The sequence below is a fragment of the Xenopus laevis genome, chromosome 6S, assembly GCF_017654675.1.
Source record: "Xenopus laevis strain J_2021 chromosome 6S, Xenopus_laevis_v10.1, whole genome shotgun sequence".
Classification (NCBI taxonomy): Eukaryota; Metazoa; Chordata; class Amphibia; order Anura; family Pipidae; genus Xenopus; species Xenopus laevis.
Window position 1 is genome coordinate 109,489,092 of NC_054382.1, and position 18,346 is coordinate 109,507,437.

Here is an 18,346-nt window from a genome sequence, read left to right on the forward strand (position 1 = left end):
TAGAAATGCTGTATTTTGTATACTAAGCATGAACATGAACTTACTGCACCACAAGCCTAATAAAACAAATGATTTATGCTTTCAAAGTTGGCCACAGGGGCTCACCATCTTGTAACTTTGATAAACATCTTTGCAAGACCAAGACCATGCACATGCTCAGTGAGGTCTGGGCTGCTGTTGAGAGGCTTATGGATTGTCATAAATTATCAAAACAGCACAAGTCAAATAATATCTGCCAGAAGCCGATACAGCAAGACTGATTAATAATCAGAATATGCAGACTGCACTGGGTCCTGTGTTGTCATGTAATCTAATGTGGATTTTATAATTTTTTTTATTGTTTAGTACAAACCAGTGGCTGCAGCAAACTAATCCGTCAATGAGAATCCCAGTTTATCCATTTAAATCTGTCTCCATTATCTTTGTCCCTGCAGCTGGAGGCGGAAACAGTAAAGGGGATGTAAAGACAAAAATAAAATCCAATACTAATCTCTACACAGTTTCTGTACAGGGAAACAAACAAATCTGCTTCGAGTTCTGCATGGCTGGGAAGTAAGGTGAGGTGTTGCCCCCTGCTGTTTGAAAGTATGATTGTTTCCCTGCAGAGTAGTTAGGGACCATCTGAAGTTTCTGATCTGCAGCAGTCAGAGCAAGTAAAATGAAGAATTTCACTGCATACAGCCAGGTTTCTTATAAAAACAGTAGACATTTTTTAATTTATTGTATATCGGTTTCTTTTTCATTAAAGAAAGTAAAAATGGGATTTTATTTTTTTGCCTTTACATCCCCTTTAAAGGGAGACCCAAAAATTAGGAACCTGTGCAATAAGGAGGATTATGACCATGTTCTCAACTTGAACAGAGGCCCATTCTAATATATGAAGACCAGCAGAAAATATTCAGCTCTATGAGAAACACTTATTTATGCAAAGGTCCAATAGCCATTTCTCACCAGAGAGAGCCTGGGGTTATTAAACGGTTTCTGGAAGGCCCCTGATAACTCTTATCTTTTTTTAATTGCAAGTAAAGGGACACACCGCCTTTATAAAATATACATTTTCAAATGTAAATTAATATTTTTTTTCATTTTTTTTTTGCTTTTTTTAAATGAATATGGATTTGTAACATTATTCTAAGATTTAACTTTAAACAGTTTAGTTTCCCTTGCAGCACCTCAGTGAATGGGCTGGATCAATTACTGTCTAAACTGTTACAGGTTGAATCATTAGTTGATGCAAGCCCCTACTGAGCATGCTCCCCGGAGACTGAGCAATGGATACAACTGATCCATTAGTTGCTGGGGATTCTCTTGCGTTGCTGAGATATAGATCAACTAATGTATCAAACTTTAACAGTGTAGTAGCGTGGCAATAGTGATGTGCCAGAAAACAAAAATTTGATCAACCCCAACCTTAACACATCCTCTTCCAAACCATACACAGCATAACCATGAAAAAGATTTGGGGCAGGCACAAATATATAAAAAAGTAATGGCAGATGAGAGAAGGTATATGTATACACTGCAGTTGTGTGAAGAGAGGCCAAAGTAAGGCCTTGCACACACGTACTATTTTCAAAACAAAATATACAAAAGCAATAACCAGGCTGCACAAAAGAGAGAGAATGGATGTCTCACTCACTCTCCATCTTGCTCCGGTCTTTTGCAAACGCAGTGAAACTTTCCGCCGAAGTCGACGTAGAGATCATCTCCGACGATGTGGAAAATCTTACCGATGGCTATTTTATCTTTGGAAGGGCCCATCTGTACCAGCGGGGAGCGGCGCAACAACGAGGCAAATGATTCCGTGCCCTTAAAGAGCTCCTAGAAAAAGAAATAAAAGTACAGCGTCAGAACCTGTCCAATAGCCTTGCATAGGGAATATTTCGTTTATACATTCTAAAAAGGAGGAGGGCACTACAGAATATTATGTTGGAGGACAATTTGTAAGCCCGCACAGACCAAGCAGCCTATTCTTCTTCCTGCCCCTATTCCCTAAAATCTCCTTTCTGATCATCCTCTCAAACAATACATGTATGTACCGTATATACTCGAGTATAAGCCGAGTTTTTCAGCCCCCAAAATATGCTGAAAAACTCTACCTCGGCTTATACTCGGGTGAAGCGCAAAAACGGTCGCCGGCATCTAAGAATAGTCGCCAGCGTCCAAGAATAGTCGCCGCGTCCAAGAATAGTCGCCGCGTCCAAGAATAGTCGCCGCGTCGAAGAATAGTCGCCGGCGTCGAAGAATAGTCTCCAAGAATATTCGCAGGCGTCCAAGAATGGTCGCCGGCATCCAAAAACGAGACGCCGGCACCTCCAATGGGAGCAGAAACCCTCAATTTTTTGATTGAAACTTACCAGAAGCTGCTGCATTTCTCACCCTCGGCTTATACTCGAGTCAATAAGCTTTCCCAGTTTTTGGAGGTAAAATTAGGAACCTTGGCTTATACTTGGGACGGCTTATAATCGAGTATATACGGTACTTGCCATTTGTCATTATTAACAGCCTCTCCCTTCTAGACTTCCTTCAATAAAATCAATGTTTATTTTGTCTTTCCTCACTGAGTGGCCAATCCCTTATGTCCTACTTCACCATAATAATTGTATTCCTTCTGATCACTGTAGGTACCATGTACCTTTTGTCCCTGGGAGCCTGTGTTGGCCTGTAATAGGGGGAGCAGCTTGTAAGACATGACCCCATGGCAAAAAGGCACCACGCAAAGAATTCTCATTACTATACGTCAGAGTTACAAGGGATGTTCTTCTAAGACACACATTAGACAAGGTTGAGGTGGCAAGACAATTATTTTTGTTTCCATGACTTTTTCGAGGAAAAAAATCTGTACCATAGCAACAATTACAACAATAGCTTTATACATCTCTAAACTTGAGATATAGGAGAAACTGTTCTATTTAGACATTCACTGTGAATCTCAGGAAGCCATTAGCTTGTGAATTAAGCCCACGTTCCACATATTAGATAACGCTCGCTGCAATATATTTACAGTTATATTTACAGTTGCCAAGTGGTGAGATTCATAGGGAGCCGTCGGAGAGCTCCCATTTCTCTCATTCCTTTAAAGGGGTTGTTCACCTTTAAGTTAACTTTTAGTATGACGCTGAGGTTGATATTCTGAGACAATTTGCAATTGGTTTTCATTTTTTATTTTTTAAGGTTTTTGCGTTATTGAGCTTATTTTTCAGCAGCTCTTTAATTTGCATTATAAACATTATCTGGTAGCAAGGGTCCAAATTACCCTAGCAACCATGCATTGAATTGAACAAAACACTGTAATATGAATAGTAAAGGACCTTACTAGAAAGATAAAAAATAAAAAAAATTAAAAAAAATAAAAAAAATAAAGCATTTGTTTTTAGATGGGGTCAGCGACACCCATTTGAATGCTGGAAAGAGTCTTAAGAGAATGCAAATAATTCTAAAACTATAGAGAATAAATAATTAAAATCAATGGAAAAGTTGCTCAGAATTAGCCATTCTATTACATACTAAAACTTAAGGTGAACCTACTCTTTAAAGGAGAAGCAAAGGCTAAAAATAAGTAAGCTTTATTAGAAAGGTCTATATAAATACACCAGTAAACCCTCAATGTAATGCTGCTCTGAGTCCTCTGTCAAAAGGAACACCATATTTCTTTCCTTCTATTGTGTACACTTAGGGGCACATTTACTTAGCTCGAGTGAAGGATTAGAAGGAAAAAAAACATTGAATTTCGAAAGTTCGATTCGAACTAAAAATCGTTCGACTATTCGACCATTCGATAGTCGAAGTACTGTCCCTATATAAAAAAAAAAAAAACTTTGACCACCTACTTCGCCACCTAAAACCTACCGAGGTACAATGTTAGCCTATGGGGAAGGTCCCCATACGCTTTCCTAGCTTTTTTTGATCGAAGGAAAATCGTTCGATTTGATGGATTAATATCATTCCATTCGAAGGATTTAATCGTTCGATTGAACGATTTTTCCTACGATCGTTCGAACGAATTGTGGTAAATCTTTCGACTTCGATGTCGAAGGATTTTACTTAATTAACCCTCGATATTCGACCAACAGTAAATGTGCCCCATAGACTTCTGTATCAGACTTCCTTTTTTCAGCTTAAATCTCCAGGGCTAGGGCTTGAGCATGCTCAGTTTGCTCCTCTACCCCTGCATCCTACCCTCCCTGCTGTAATCCGAGCCCAGAGCTGTGAGTGAGCAGGGAGGGACTCAGGCAGGAAGTGAAGTCACACCAAGCTTATACTGCAGCTGTATCCTAAACAAAAAGAGAGCTTCTAGAGCCGTTTACTCAGGTATGGTAAAGCATTCTGCAGAATTAATATATTGTTGTAGTTTTCACTATTGTGGCTAATCTATTGCCAATAAACCGCTTTGGTAGCTTTCCTTCACCTTTAAGGGGTGAATCTGTTGAGGTAGGGTTGTGGGTCACTCAACTTTTATTGTTGTAATAAGGTAAATTATCTGTAATTAGATTAGTCTTTGTTCAAATTATATTAAGATTAAAGATTGTCAAGAAAAGAATTATAGACATGAACAGGCAATTAGGGGGTTATGATTATTGGCAGTGTGATGGTGCGGAACAGCAAAGATATATTGGGATGGCAGGCTATAAACTGACAGCAAGAAATAGAGAGAGCTCACAAGAATTGCTTCCTACATATTAATATGAAATAAAGAATGATTCCTGCTAAAGGAGCCCTAAAGTCACAAGTAACAGAATAACGATTCCAAACGAGGGTCTGAAGCATTCCGACAATCTATATAAACCAGAGCTGTAGAATCAGCAGCCACATTAATCCATATTATATCCTTGGTGACACTTGTCAGGGCTGAAGATCCCTAAGTGGAACCTGCTTCTCGTCTTTTTTATAGAAACGTCTCCAGCGCAACGCAGTGGAGCAAGGACAATGAGAACTCTATTACCATGGAGACTGGAGAGAAAGCGTCTCATGCCCCCATATCAGATGGCCTGTCACCATAGTCCATAAAACTACTTGTTCCACAGGGCTCATTAGTAACATGAAATGTAGCTCCTCTCAAAAGAGCAACACTGAGCACAGCAACGGATTGAAAAATCTGAGTTATTTTAACTCATTCCTTGTCACTAGAGTTGCAAAGACAGTTTGGTTCAATGGCACTTTTTCCATAAGTTTGTATCAAGACAGTAGGCAACACGCTAGGGCAGTGATCCCCAACCAGTGGCTAGTGAACAACATGTTGCTCACCAACCTTGGATGTTGCTCCCAGTGGCCTCAAAGCCAGTGCTCATTTTTGAATTCCTGGCTAGCAGGAAAGTTTTGGTTGCATAAAAAACAGTTGTACTGCCAAACTGAACCTCCTGTAGGCTGTCAGTCCACATAGAGCAGGGATCACCAACCTTTAGAACCCGTAAGCAACATTCAGAAGTAAAAGGAGTTGGAGAGCAACACAAGCATGAAAAAATTTTCCTGGGGTGCCAAATAAGGGCCGTGATTGGCCAGTTAGTAGCCCCCTATGTGGAATGTGCAGGCTCATTTCAGAAAAAATTTAATTGGTTGGAGTTGTCATGGTTTTAAATGGAGCTTTCATGCCCATAACGAGTAAAAGAAAATTCCATAACAGCCTGTACAATTCTCATCTTTGTTTAATAAACACATGAATACAGATCTTTTCCAGGTCTATCAACCACTTCCACCAAATGCCAGACGGTGTTGTATCCCTTGACAGGCGGATCCTTTGTTCTGAATAGTTGAGCCAAGGAGGCAAAGGCTGCCTAACACTCCTATGTCATCACCATCAACTCTTACTCTATACAGCTGTAGTCTCATCTTCTCTTTAAAAAAGGGTTTCAGATTTTTCTAATTTTCAGCCGAGTGCAGGATCATCAATATATTGAATAAGATCGATGTTTCCTTTAACAACCTGTATTAACTGATGATCATACTCCAATTTTACCTCTCAAGATATGTTCAATGTACAGGTTAAATAAGTGATAGTATGCATCCCTTTGTAAGTCCTTTGCCAATCTGGAACCATTCTGTTTCTCCATCTTCTCTCATAGCTGTCCAATTCTGTGCAGTATAGGATTCTCTTAAAAATAAAGAGATGCTCACATATACTCATTTTATTTGGGGGCATAAAAGCATTGCAGTAATCAATGAAGTAAATGTTGACTTTATTCTTGTATTCAAGCACTTTTAATGCAATTAGTTTGAACAAACTCACAAAAGCATTTTACAGCCAGAATGACTTGGCACCTAGATGGTGTCCTCATATGATGCACAGAATCCAGGATTCAGCTGAATTCAAATAACTGACCAAACATTTGTCATACAAAAAAGGAAGTAAAAAAAATGTTTTTGCCTCATGGTTCACCATGTAACTAGAGAAGCACCAAATTATTATTAACTATTTTGGGATTTCGCCGTAACCCTTCACAAAAGATTTGTCCAAATCCTGAACCTAATCTGAATCCCAATTTGCAAATGGGGATTCAGATTAATTTCAGGATTTGGACGAATCACTAAATTGCAGGGATGCACCGAATCCACTATTTTGGATTCGGCCGAACCCCCGAATCCTTTGTGAAAGATTTGGCTGAATACCGAACTGAATCCAAACCCTAATTTGCATATGCAAATGAGCGACGGGGAGGGAAAAAGCAACGTGGCTAAAAACCCTGAAAAAGTCACATGATTTAAAGAATTTAAAGCCCGAACCTGAATCCTGCTGAAAATGGCCAAACCCTGGCTAAATACGGAAACAAATCTTGTATTAGGTGCATCCCTATTAAATAGTGGATTTGGTGCATCCCTAGTAGCATGGTGTGTTGTCACACCTTTTCAGTTAATAAAGAGTTTTTCATAGTGAATAAAATCCACCCTGACAGGCCAATGATTTCAGGAGGAACAACTCTCAGGGAATCACTACACAATAAACAAAAGTATAAAATCAGTCTGATGTCACTCATAATAATATAACTACATTTAGAAAATAGTCTCTTTCCTTTTTCAGGTTCTCGCTTTACATCAATTATTTTCAGCAGCTTTCTTTTAACACTCCATAAACGCTGCCACTATTTCCTAACACAACGGCCTAAAGTGCCTTCTCCGTGAAGCATGACCACAAACAATACAGCTGGCTCCAGCGAGCTGCACAAAAGGCACTTTCCAGACACTTTCCCTGAATCATGTCACAATGTTTATATTGCCAATTTGCCTCTTCTGCTCTGCAGAACAATATTAATGCTTTATGGATAGAATACAGAAATAATATTGCTCAGAAGGCAACGGGGATTAGGAAAGTACACAGCTTCACCCAAGACATGCTAGCACTCTCGACTCATGGTGGAACAGATCATGGAAAAAAGGGAAGCATAATAGATTTGCCCAGTTGTTTGAAGTCTGACTCCAATAACATCAATACAATCCAGAATCAACATTTACATTTATATAACTAATAAAAAGACAGAACTCCAGCCAACGTAAGCTCCCAGAATCCTAGTACTGAAATTGGCAATGGCTACTTATATCTGTCTGTCCCTGCTCCGATTCACTTCGTAGCATCAGATAATGTTTCATAATAAGATGTTTGCATTTACATGAAGGGAATAGCTGAACCAAGCTGACATTCTGATGTCATAAGTTACCACCAAAAGAGGTCTAATGTACACAGAGACGTCACACATCTGGGGGCATGCATTTACCTTGCCTGCCTTCTTCTCCCAGGTGCACACAACCAGACCCAGCTGCACACATAAAAATATTAGAAGAAAATAGAAATAATATTAATAATAAAAAGCTAGATGGGCCCCGATCACTACCCTAGGGTAGCCTTTACATTAATTCGCCCCTAGCTGTGTATGGAAAATGGCCATGCTGCCAGCACCTTTGTTGGATCCTGCTTACCTAGATTTGCTGGAACCATTCAGTAGACCAAAGACATGATTTTTCCTGTGACTGGCTGGTTCTGCAATGTGGATTCTAGCCACCTTCTCCAACCATTCACCTGAACTACAGAACCCTGTCTCCTGCCTACAACCCTATCTCACTTCCTCGGCCATTCTACATTGAACACCTCTGTTCTGTCTAACTGTTCTCTTTGTCCGACGCTCTTTTGGTGTGACCACAAAAAGGCAAAAAGGGGTGCATGTATACCGGAATTAGGACAGTGAAAATTGGAGAAGCCTGTCCAGTCTCTTAATGCATCTCATTTGCCAAATTGAATGCACATTTCTGCACTATGATTGTATGGTAGGTGCTCAGTGTTTCTTTAGCCCATTAGGTATCTGGGTAAGAGATTTAGTAAATATAAAGGCAAAACTCATGGGCTTACAATAGTACAGAGTGGGTCCAATAAATGATCATTAGCTCTGGTTTGGGAGGCGGAATATGGAACCCATCACCCAAAAAAATTATTCAAAATCCTAGTTTATAACTTTTATTTACACTATATAAATTATTTGTATCTTGTTTACTTTTGTCTGGGAATAATAGCAAGCAGGCAGGAGCCATTTTGTGGATACGGTTATTAAGACAAGCCTTACATCATCTCAAAACCTGTGCACCAGAATGGGGGACCTGATGCCCATCCCCATGCACTGGCTACACAATTAAATGGTAAAGAGAGAGGGGGGAATGTGGGGAGAGCAGAGACATATAGTAAGTGCTAAATGGAAAGTGAAACTAATTGCTTGCCCTGCCTCTATGCCTAAGGCATAGAGTAGGGGCAGACAATATTTGATTGACAGCTGAGATTTTTAAATTAGTTTACAACAGTTATGAATGCTTTAATAAAAACTTAAGTTTAATTTGAAAATAACTTATTATACAGTTTTTCGTAACAGGTCCCCTTTAGGCTATGGACACACACGTTTAACCGCGGTTTTTAAAAAAATCTGACCGCTGTATATCAGTTTCAAGTTAAGGCTATGACACATCCACTAGCGTATTTACGGCTTTTAAAAAAAAATGTATCGTGAACCGCCGCAGTTAAATGTATGTGTGCCCATGGCATTAAAGAGAAGAGCACAATTTCATACGAATTCATCCAAAATGATTTCTATGAAACTCCATAGACGAGAGGATTGATTATATAACTGAGGTTTCCTAAAGGGGTAGTTCACCTTTGACTTAAAGGACAAGGAAAGGCTAAACACAATAATGGGTGTAGGGAAAGGCATCCTAACGCAGGCTGAAGGTGGCCATACACGGGCAGATAAAGCTGCCGATATCGGTCGTTTGGACCAATTTGACAGCTTATCTGCCTGTGTATGGGGGCTTCCGACAGGTCTTCCCGATCGATATCTGGCCACGGTATTGATCGGGAAGGTTTGATTTTTAACCGACCGACCCGTCGGAGCACCTCGGCGCATCGTAATTAGATCGTTCGGCCGTTTGGTTTTACCCCCGATATAGCCATGCCTTTAGTGGCAGATTGGGGAACGATCCGCTCGTTTGGCGATGTCGCCAAACGAGCGAATCTTTGAGTCTATGGCCAGCTTAACAGTGCAGTAAGTTGGCTGAAGCATGGCTCCTTTTAAAAGATCCTTAGCCAATCATTTCCAAAATCTGCCAAGTATAGCAATGACTTTACCCAAAAATCATTGCACTGGTCTTAAGACCAAGATTGCCGATTATGCACAATAGGTATTCTTTCATTTAGCTGCATGTGCACATCCGATGCTTCGCAAACGCGCTTTCCTCCCCTGGAGCTTGAGTCTCAAGAACCAGCACGGCTAAACCTGCCCGCCCTCCACGCACAGATGAATGGAAAGAACACACACAATTACGCGATCCGGTTAAAAATGACAAACGCAATCTCCTAATGAAGAGAAAAGTTACAAGAAGAAATTATTGCCTTTACAGCAGGTATTTCCACATAAAAATACGCCATCTGGGAGAGGGGAATGCGACTATTTAAAAAATCCACTTAAACATGCTGTATGATGCAGAGAGTCACATTCTGACATTTTTTATTTTGGTTTTTGAGTTATTTAGCCTTTTATTCAGCAGATCTCCATTTTACAATGTCATCATTCTGGTTGCTAGGGTCCACATTCCCCTTGCAACCATGCCCTGATAAGAATAAGAGATGGGAATATGAATAGGAGAGGCCTGAATAGAAAGAGGTGAAATAAAAAAGTAGCAATAACAATGTGTAGTCTTACACTGTATTTTTTTTTTTGATGGGGTCAGCGATCCCCCATTTCAAAACTGGAAAAAGTAGGAAGAAGGCGGCAAATAATTGAAAAACTTTTAAAAAATGAAGACCAACTGAAATGTTGCTGCATCTAAAATTGTCTGACATTCCTGCTAAATGATTACAGTTTAAACTCATGTGCAGCCTTGGGGACCTCATCATATCTAGCTGTGATGCCATACACAAATACACATAGTCTCATTTGTTACCATGTGGCTCCCCCATGTGGGTTGAATAGAGAATATTTACAAAAAAGCGAATGATGCATCTTTTTATCCAGCCTAAGTTTTAAATAGAGGCTTAAATTCTGTCTAATATATTGTACTATTTTCCCATCAAAAGCAAAATGTCTTTCGGTAATCTGGTCTTTATTCGAATAACACCTGGAAAATGTGTACAAGTCTATGGCAAATAGTTGCAGCCGGAGGTTTAGTGTATGTAAGCCCGACATCCAGCGTGTCTGAACTCACTCAAATCATATGGGAAAAGATTAATAGAAAATGTTAAATTAGATGCCCTTAACATATATTCGTGTATTTAACTCCATGGGGGGGGGATTCACAAAAGGGGTGATATGAAGAAAAAATAAAAGTGGACATAAAATTGTCAGATTTCCCTCCATATTCACAATTTCTGTAAATTTGCCTTTTAAACAGAATACTTTTCACATTTTGTCTTCTACACAACATTTTTTCTGAAATTGTCTTTAGCTCTTCCTAAACCGGTCAGTCTATCAGGTGCCTCTCAGCTGTACATTTACCTCACACTAATGATTGTGCCCTTCAGAAGAGATTCCCTGCCACTTTGCTGCCATGTAGTAATTATCTGTATTAATTACTAATTAGCCTTACAGTGGTGTGAAAAACTATTTGCCCCCTTCCTGATTTCTTATTCTTTTGCATGTTTGTCACACAAAATGTTTCTGATCATCAAACACATTTAACTATTAGTCAAAGATAACACAAGTAAACACAAAATGCAGTTTTTAAATGAGGGTTTTAAATGGGTTTTTATTATTTAGGGAGAAAAGAAATCCAAACCTGTGTGAAAAAGTAATTGCCCCCTGAACCTAATAACTGGTTGGGCCACCCTTAGCAGCAATAACTGCAATCAAGCGTTTGCGATAACTTGCAACGAGTCTTTTACAGCGCTCTGGAGGAATTTTGACCCACTCATCTTTGCAGAATTGTTGTAATTCAGCTTTATTTGAGGGTTTTCTAGCATGAACCGCCTTTTTAAGGTCATGCCACAACATCTCAATAGGATTCAGGTCAGGACTTTGACTAGGCCACTCCAAAGTCTTCATTTTGTTTTTCTTCAGCCATTCAGAGGTGGATTTGCTGGTGTGTTTTGGGTCATTGTCCTGCTGCAGCACCCAAGATCGCTTCAGCTTGAGTTGACGAACAGATGGCCGGACATTCTCCTTCAGGATTTTTTGGTAGACAGTAGAATTCATGGTTCCATCTATCACAGCAAGTCTTCCAGGTCCTGAAGCAGCAAAACAACCCCAGACCATCACACTACCACCACCATATTTTACTGTTGGTATGATGTTCTTTTTCTGAAATGCTGTGTTACTTTTACGCCAGATGTAACGGGACGCGCACCTTCCAAAAAGTTCAACTTTTGTCTCGTCGGTCCACAAGGTATTTTCCCAAAAGTCTTGGCAATCATTGAGATGTTTTTTAGCAAAATTGAGACGAGCCTTAATGTTCTTTTTGCTTAAAAGTGGTTTGCGCCTTGGAAATCTGCCATGCAGGCCGTTTTTGCCCAGTCTCTTTCTTATGGTGGAGTCGTGAACACTGACCTTAATTGAGGCAAGTGAGGCCTGCAGTTCTTTAGATGTTGTCCTGGGGTCTTTTGTGGCCTCTCGGATGAGTTGTCTCTGCGCTCTTGGGGTAATTTTGGTCGGCCGGCCACTCCTGGGAAGGTTCACCACTGTTCCATGTTTTTGCCATTTGTGGATAATGGCTCTCACTGTGGTTCGCTGGAGTCCCAAAGCTTTAGAAATGGCTTTATAACCTTTGAAATTGAACTCAGGTGTGATAAACCACAGTTAAGTTATTTTTTAACAAGGGGGCAATCACTTTTTCACACAGGCCCATGTAGATTTGGAGTTTTTTTTCTCCCTTAATAACGTAAACCTTCATTTAAAAACTGCATTTTGTGTTCAATTATGTTATCTTTGACTAATAGTTAACGGTTTTTGATGAGCAGAAACATTTAAGTGTGACAAACATGCAAAAGAATAAGAAATCAGGAAGGGGGCAAATAGTTTTTCACACCACTGTAAATTGTGATATTTCTATGTGTACTGTATATTGTGAGTAGGTCCCTAAGTGACAGCAGCACAGAGCATGTGCAGTGAATCAGCAGAAAAGAAGATGGGGAGCTACTGGGACATCTTTGGAGACACAGATCTTTACTGCTAAAGGGTTGTGGTTGCCTTGGGCTGGTACAGAAGCCCAAAACATCATATACAACATTTCTAGCTACTTCTTTAGTTAGTTTTACTTCTCCTTTAACAGGCCAATATGGCAGAACACACACACTTTATCACATATCCATTCCCATTATTTATCTCACATAGGAACATGTGCAATAGCCCAAGATCAGATGCACAAAATAAAGTCCAGAGGTTCTGCGGTTCAATAGCCCAAGATGCCAGTTTAGCTTTCCGCTGTGTATGGACTGATTGGCAAGATGGGTGCTGGAAACAAAAGGGACACAGCTTAAATTGGGGCCAACACTCTATATTTTTGGGCATGATGGGGGGGGGGGGGAGACTGTGTCCTGGTACAAAAACTAAAATTTGCCAGGGTGGCTTTACTTCACCTTTAACTAAAGATCTATAATATATTTATCTGCTCAAAATGCTAACACTGCCTCATTCCTTTAGCAAACAACCTCAAAATAATGCAAATATTAGGTAAATACATGTTTTTGTCACCTATTTTATGTTGGCAATAAACAACTTTTATATATAAAAATATAAACCTTTTTTATTGTTTATAAACCTATTGCTATTCATGTCTGATTACAGAGAAAACATGGCTTGTACCCTGACAATAGGCTGCTAATCCCCATGAAATATTCTAATTCTATCTGTCCCCCCCAAACTGCACCTAAAAGTGGGGTAAATAAACTGAAGGAAACAATGCAGAGTGGAGGACAACAGGAAGGTTACACTAAGCTGTACTCCATTTTAAAAATATCGGGAGTAAATGTCTTTAAAAATTACATTTTCTTCTATGTTTTTTGTTGTTTTAAATGTCTCTAAACTGTTCTTTCAACAGAATATGAAAAGTGGCGGTTGAGTCAGTATTTTGGTGGATTTCTGTTTTTGAATAGGGATATTGTATTTATACCAGTTTTAACAACACTTTTACATAAAAAATATGCTTCCTCCAATTTGTTGAATTCCCCCCATATGTTTTACAGAAGGATCTGCTCTTTGCACAATTCAGCTTCCCACAAAGTAGGCCAAATTTGCCTTATACAATTGTTTGGGCCCTGGGGCCACCAATCAGATCATAAGGGGGTCTATAAGATCAATCAGGAGTGGACCGCATTAAACATTGTTAGGTGGTCTCCATGCAACTGGATATTCAAACCTGCCTAGTTGTTATACGGTCAACATTCCTCCACAAATCAGTTGGCCAATATGTTTCTCACAGTAACCTGGGCTTAGGGGGCAACTCACTATATACTGTTTAAAAAGAATTTAAAGGTCAAAATACAAAGCTTATTTGTAATTAATTCAGATATAATTAGGATTGGCATCATCATTAAATAATCAGTCCTGTAGAATCAGTTGATAGGACTGATGAAGCTCATTTTCTGCTTGAGGATTTGAAAGAACCGCTAAGCTCAGCTTCTCAACAGTTGCCCAGGCCACAGTGAGCATGTGCGCGTCAGCGCCATCCCTAACAAAATCCAAGATGGTGAACTCTTGTACACAACTCTGTGGAACTTAAAGGACAAGGAAAGTCTAAAATAGAATAAGGCTAGAAATGCTGTATTTTGTATACTAAACATAAGCATGAACTTACTACACCACAAGCCTAATCAAACAAATAATTTATGCTTTCAAAGTTGGCCAAAGGGGGTCACCATCTTGTAACTTTGTTAAACATCTCTGCCTGACCCTGCACATGCACAGTGTGGTCTGGGCTGCTTAGGGATCATCATAAACAAAGCTGCTTGAGTTCTGCATGGCTGGGAAGTAAGGCGGGGGCTCCCCCTGCTGTTCATAAGTATGATTGTTTCCCTGCTCAGCAGTTAGGGACCATCTGAAAATTCCTATCCACAGCAGTAAATGAAGGGAGAATTTCACTGCATACAGTCAGGTTTCTTATAAAAACGGTACACGTTTTAATTAAAGTATATTGGAGATAGGTTTCTTTTTCATTAAAGAAAGTAAAAATTGGATTTTATTTTTTTGCCTTTCCTTGTCCATTAAAGTTTAATGTTCCAGTCTCTAGTGTTTTATTGAGGCCGCTCAGTGATCCAGGAGGAGATTCTGTTACAATTTGCTACATTTACTTGATACATTTCTCAGCAGCATCTGTGGGGGGGGGGGGAAACAATAACAAATAAAAAATTAAAAAGCAGTTGAAAAAGGTCTTAATTTTTGGTAAACAATCGGAACATAGTTGAACTGACAAGAGAGTCTGGAAGGTGAACAACCTTCTGAAACTTTAGGCTGGTGCAGTAAATTCAGTATATAAAATAAGGCATTTTTACGAATATTTGCTTTTAGGGTTTAGTTCTATTTTAAATGGACACCTCTTTGTCAGCCCTCAAAGTAATGCTGCTCTGAGTCCTCTGTCAAAAAAAAAAAAACAACACAGCATTTCATTCCTTCTATTGTGTACACATGGGCTTCTGTATCAGACTTCCTGCCTTCAGTTTAAACCTCCAGGGCAGGGCTTGAGCATGCTCCGTTTGCTCCTCCCCCCTGCTGTAATCTGAGCTCAGAGCTATGAGAAAGCAGGGAGAGACTCAGGCAAGAAGTGATGTCACACCAAGCTAATATGGCAGCTGCTATCCTAAACAAACAGAGATTCTAGAGATGTTTACTCTGGTATGGAAAAGCATTCTGCAGAATAAATAGTGTTATAGATTGTACTATTGTGGCTAATCTACTCGCAATAAACTGCTTCTCCTTTAATAGAATGATTTTCTATCTATTAGGTCAATGACACATGAGGAAATGTATCTACCTCAATGCTTTCCCACCAGCAATAAAGTGAACTGCCGGTGGTAAAACACTGTGGTGCTTAGATTTTCCGAAAACATCTAAAGATGCCTTAAGAGAATTAGGTTTTAAACCAGGAGTTCCACTTTATCACTGGTGGGAAAGCATTTGGAGGAGATTAGTCGGCCAAAGAAGATGAGATTTGCTGCAGGTAACTAGTCCCCTCATGTGTCATTGCCCTTACTGGGGAGAGTTTTGAGATGATCTGCTACAGGAGTAATGAGAAATGTTCTCATAAAGGAACAACAATAAATAAAAGTGGTGTAAAGTAAGGATAATATAATGTACTGTTGCCCTGCACTGGTAAAACATGTGTGTTTGCTTTAGAAGAACAACTATATTTTATATAAAATACAAAGGGGGGTTGTGGGAGCACTCCCAATGCTAAGTAAAAATGTATTAAATGTTTTTTTTATATTAATGTGTGTAATATAAAAATAGTGAAGACAAAGTAAAATTATATGTATAAGTGCACACTTGGAAAGTGTATGTATATGTATATGTGTTAGTACAGGTGTAAGTAAGTAAGAAAATGAGTGTGAGCTAAAATACGTAAAGAACAAGTTAAAGGGATCCTGTCATCAGAAAACATGTTTTTTTTTCAAAACACATCAGTTAATAGTGCTACTCCAGCAGAATTCTGCACTGAAATCCATTTCTCAAAAGAACAAACAGATTTTTTTTTATATTCAGTTTTGAAATCTGACATGGGGCTAGACATTTTGTCAATTTCCCAGCTGCCCCTGGTCATGTGACTTGTGCCTGCACTTTAGGAGAGAAATGCTTTCTGGCAGACTGCTGTTTTTCCTTCTCAATGTAACTGAATGTGTCTCAGTGAGACATGGGTTTTAACTATTGAGTGCTGTTCTTAGATCTACCAGGCAGCTGTTATCGTGTGTTAGGGAGCTGTTATCTGGTTACCTTCCCATTGTTCTTTTGTTTGGCTGCTGGGGGGGTAAAGGGAGGGGGTGATATAACTCCAACTTGCAGTACAGCAGTAAAGAGTGATTGAAGTTTATCAGAGCACAAGTCACATGACCAGGGGCAGCTGGGAAATTGACAATATGTCTAGCCCCATGTCAGATTTCAAAATTGAATATATAAAAATCTGTTTGCTCTTTTGAGAAATGGATTTCAGTGCAGAATTCTGCTGGAGTAGCACTATTAACTGATTCATTTTGAAAAAATTTTTTTCCCATGACAGTATCACTTTAAATAAGTGTAGTAATAGGTGTAGTGAATGTGAATGGGTGCCAAAAGTGTTACTTGGTGCAGTTAAAAACATAGGGCCACCATTAGTTAATCGGGGTGGGTATGGGGGTGCTACAAACCACATAAAGCTTAGCCACAGCTTCAGGCTGCATATCAAATACAAAGGGGAGTTGTGGGAACACTCCCAATGCTAAGTAAAAATGTATTTAAGTATATTTAAGGGAAGTGCTACCGACATGGCCAAATTGGTCAGTGCACATTCCCTGGGAACCTGTCCAAGTAATTTGGTATATATATGGAAGTGCATGTGCTCACAAAGACAGGGGTTTTTTAGTTACAAACCCCTTTTGTATATTTAATAAAGACAAGCTGCTGTGTAGCTATGGGGGCAGCCATTTAAGCACATTGTACATAGTAGTTCTGAAGAATCCCATTGTATACTACAGAGCTTTTCTGTCATCAAGAAGATGGCTGCTGTGAACTCTGCTGGACAGAATCTGCATGGAGGGATAAGTAAAGAGTTAGGGGCATTTGCCAGGGGTAGCAGCTAGGCTGGGGGGGGAGGTCTATGTAGGGTAGGGTTTTTTTACATTAAGGGTTAAATTCTCCTTTAAGCAGGAGCTATTCTATTAGAAAGTAATGCATGCTGGAAGAGAAGCTGCAAAACATTAAAGGGGATAAAGTAATATGTGGTATAGAAACTCATAGCAACCAACTACCAGGGATATTTCAGCTGTTTAAAAATAAAGATCTGATGGATGCCTCTGGCTGTGCTCAGGACCGGATTTGTGGAAAGGCCACCATGGCCCGGACCTAGGGCGGCATGAAGCCCAACCACAACCACATTGGTTTGGAAGCTCTGGGGCTGATCATGAGATAAAATTGTTTTTCAAATTTCCCATGCGCCAATCCCCAGTGCTCCTCACCTAATGATGAAAATTTGTGCATGTACACAAATCAAGGGGAGGGGAAAGAACAGCAGTGGGCCTAGAGGGTGCCTGCTATGTAAATCTGGCCCTGGCTCTGCTGCATTCACTTACTGAACCTTTTATCATAGAATAGTGTCACTGAGTTGTGTCTACCTGACAGATCTGAATATGTGATTCTACAGATAGCGACAGTGACCCCCACAAAGCTGAATGATTACGGTCCAGTATTGGTGGGACATCTTACAGAATGTCATGCCAACTGCTGCCTGGTTGAATAGTTCACTTGGAAACTATAAAGCCGTTTACTTGGCAAACAGTAGAGCTGAGGGTGCGAGAAAAGATGCCTTTATAATTTGTATACAAAGAATAGTGCAACACCAAATGCAACACCACATACAGTACTACATCTCTCACCCACTTCATTCTGATCTTACCCACTCCCACGCCTTGTGTCTTAATCCCTTCCCTTTAGAGTGTAAGCCCTTTTACACAGGGCCTTCCTCACCTTTTGTACCAGTACTGGTTGTGATGTATATAACTCCATTTGTTCTATGTATGTAATTAATGTGATTTAGTTACACAATTACTTTACAGCGCTGCACAATATGTTGGCGCTCTATAAATACATGTTAATAAGAATAAATCTTTAAATGGGTCATTTGGACTCAACCAGAATTTGGAAACGTCAGCGGAATAAAAAGCCAAATGAACCAAAAAACACAAATAATAATGAAACATAAAAACAAA

The 18,346-nt window shown here is 39.6% G+C and overlaps 1 protein-coding gene across 1 annotated transcript in view; it reads right to left on the reverse strand.

The window, feature by feature from the left end:
- tpd52.S (tumor protein D52 S homeolog) overlaps nt 1–18,346 on the reverse strand; it is a 116,055-nt gene that overhangs the window by 41,007 nt on the left and 56,702 nt on the right. The window contains exon 6 of the mRNA XM_041567247.1: nt 1,640–1,821. Within this exon, the coding sequence (XP_041423181.1) occupies nt 1,640–1,821 (182 nt within the window). The remainder of the gene's footprint in view (nt 1–1,639; nt 1,822–18,346) is intronic.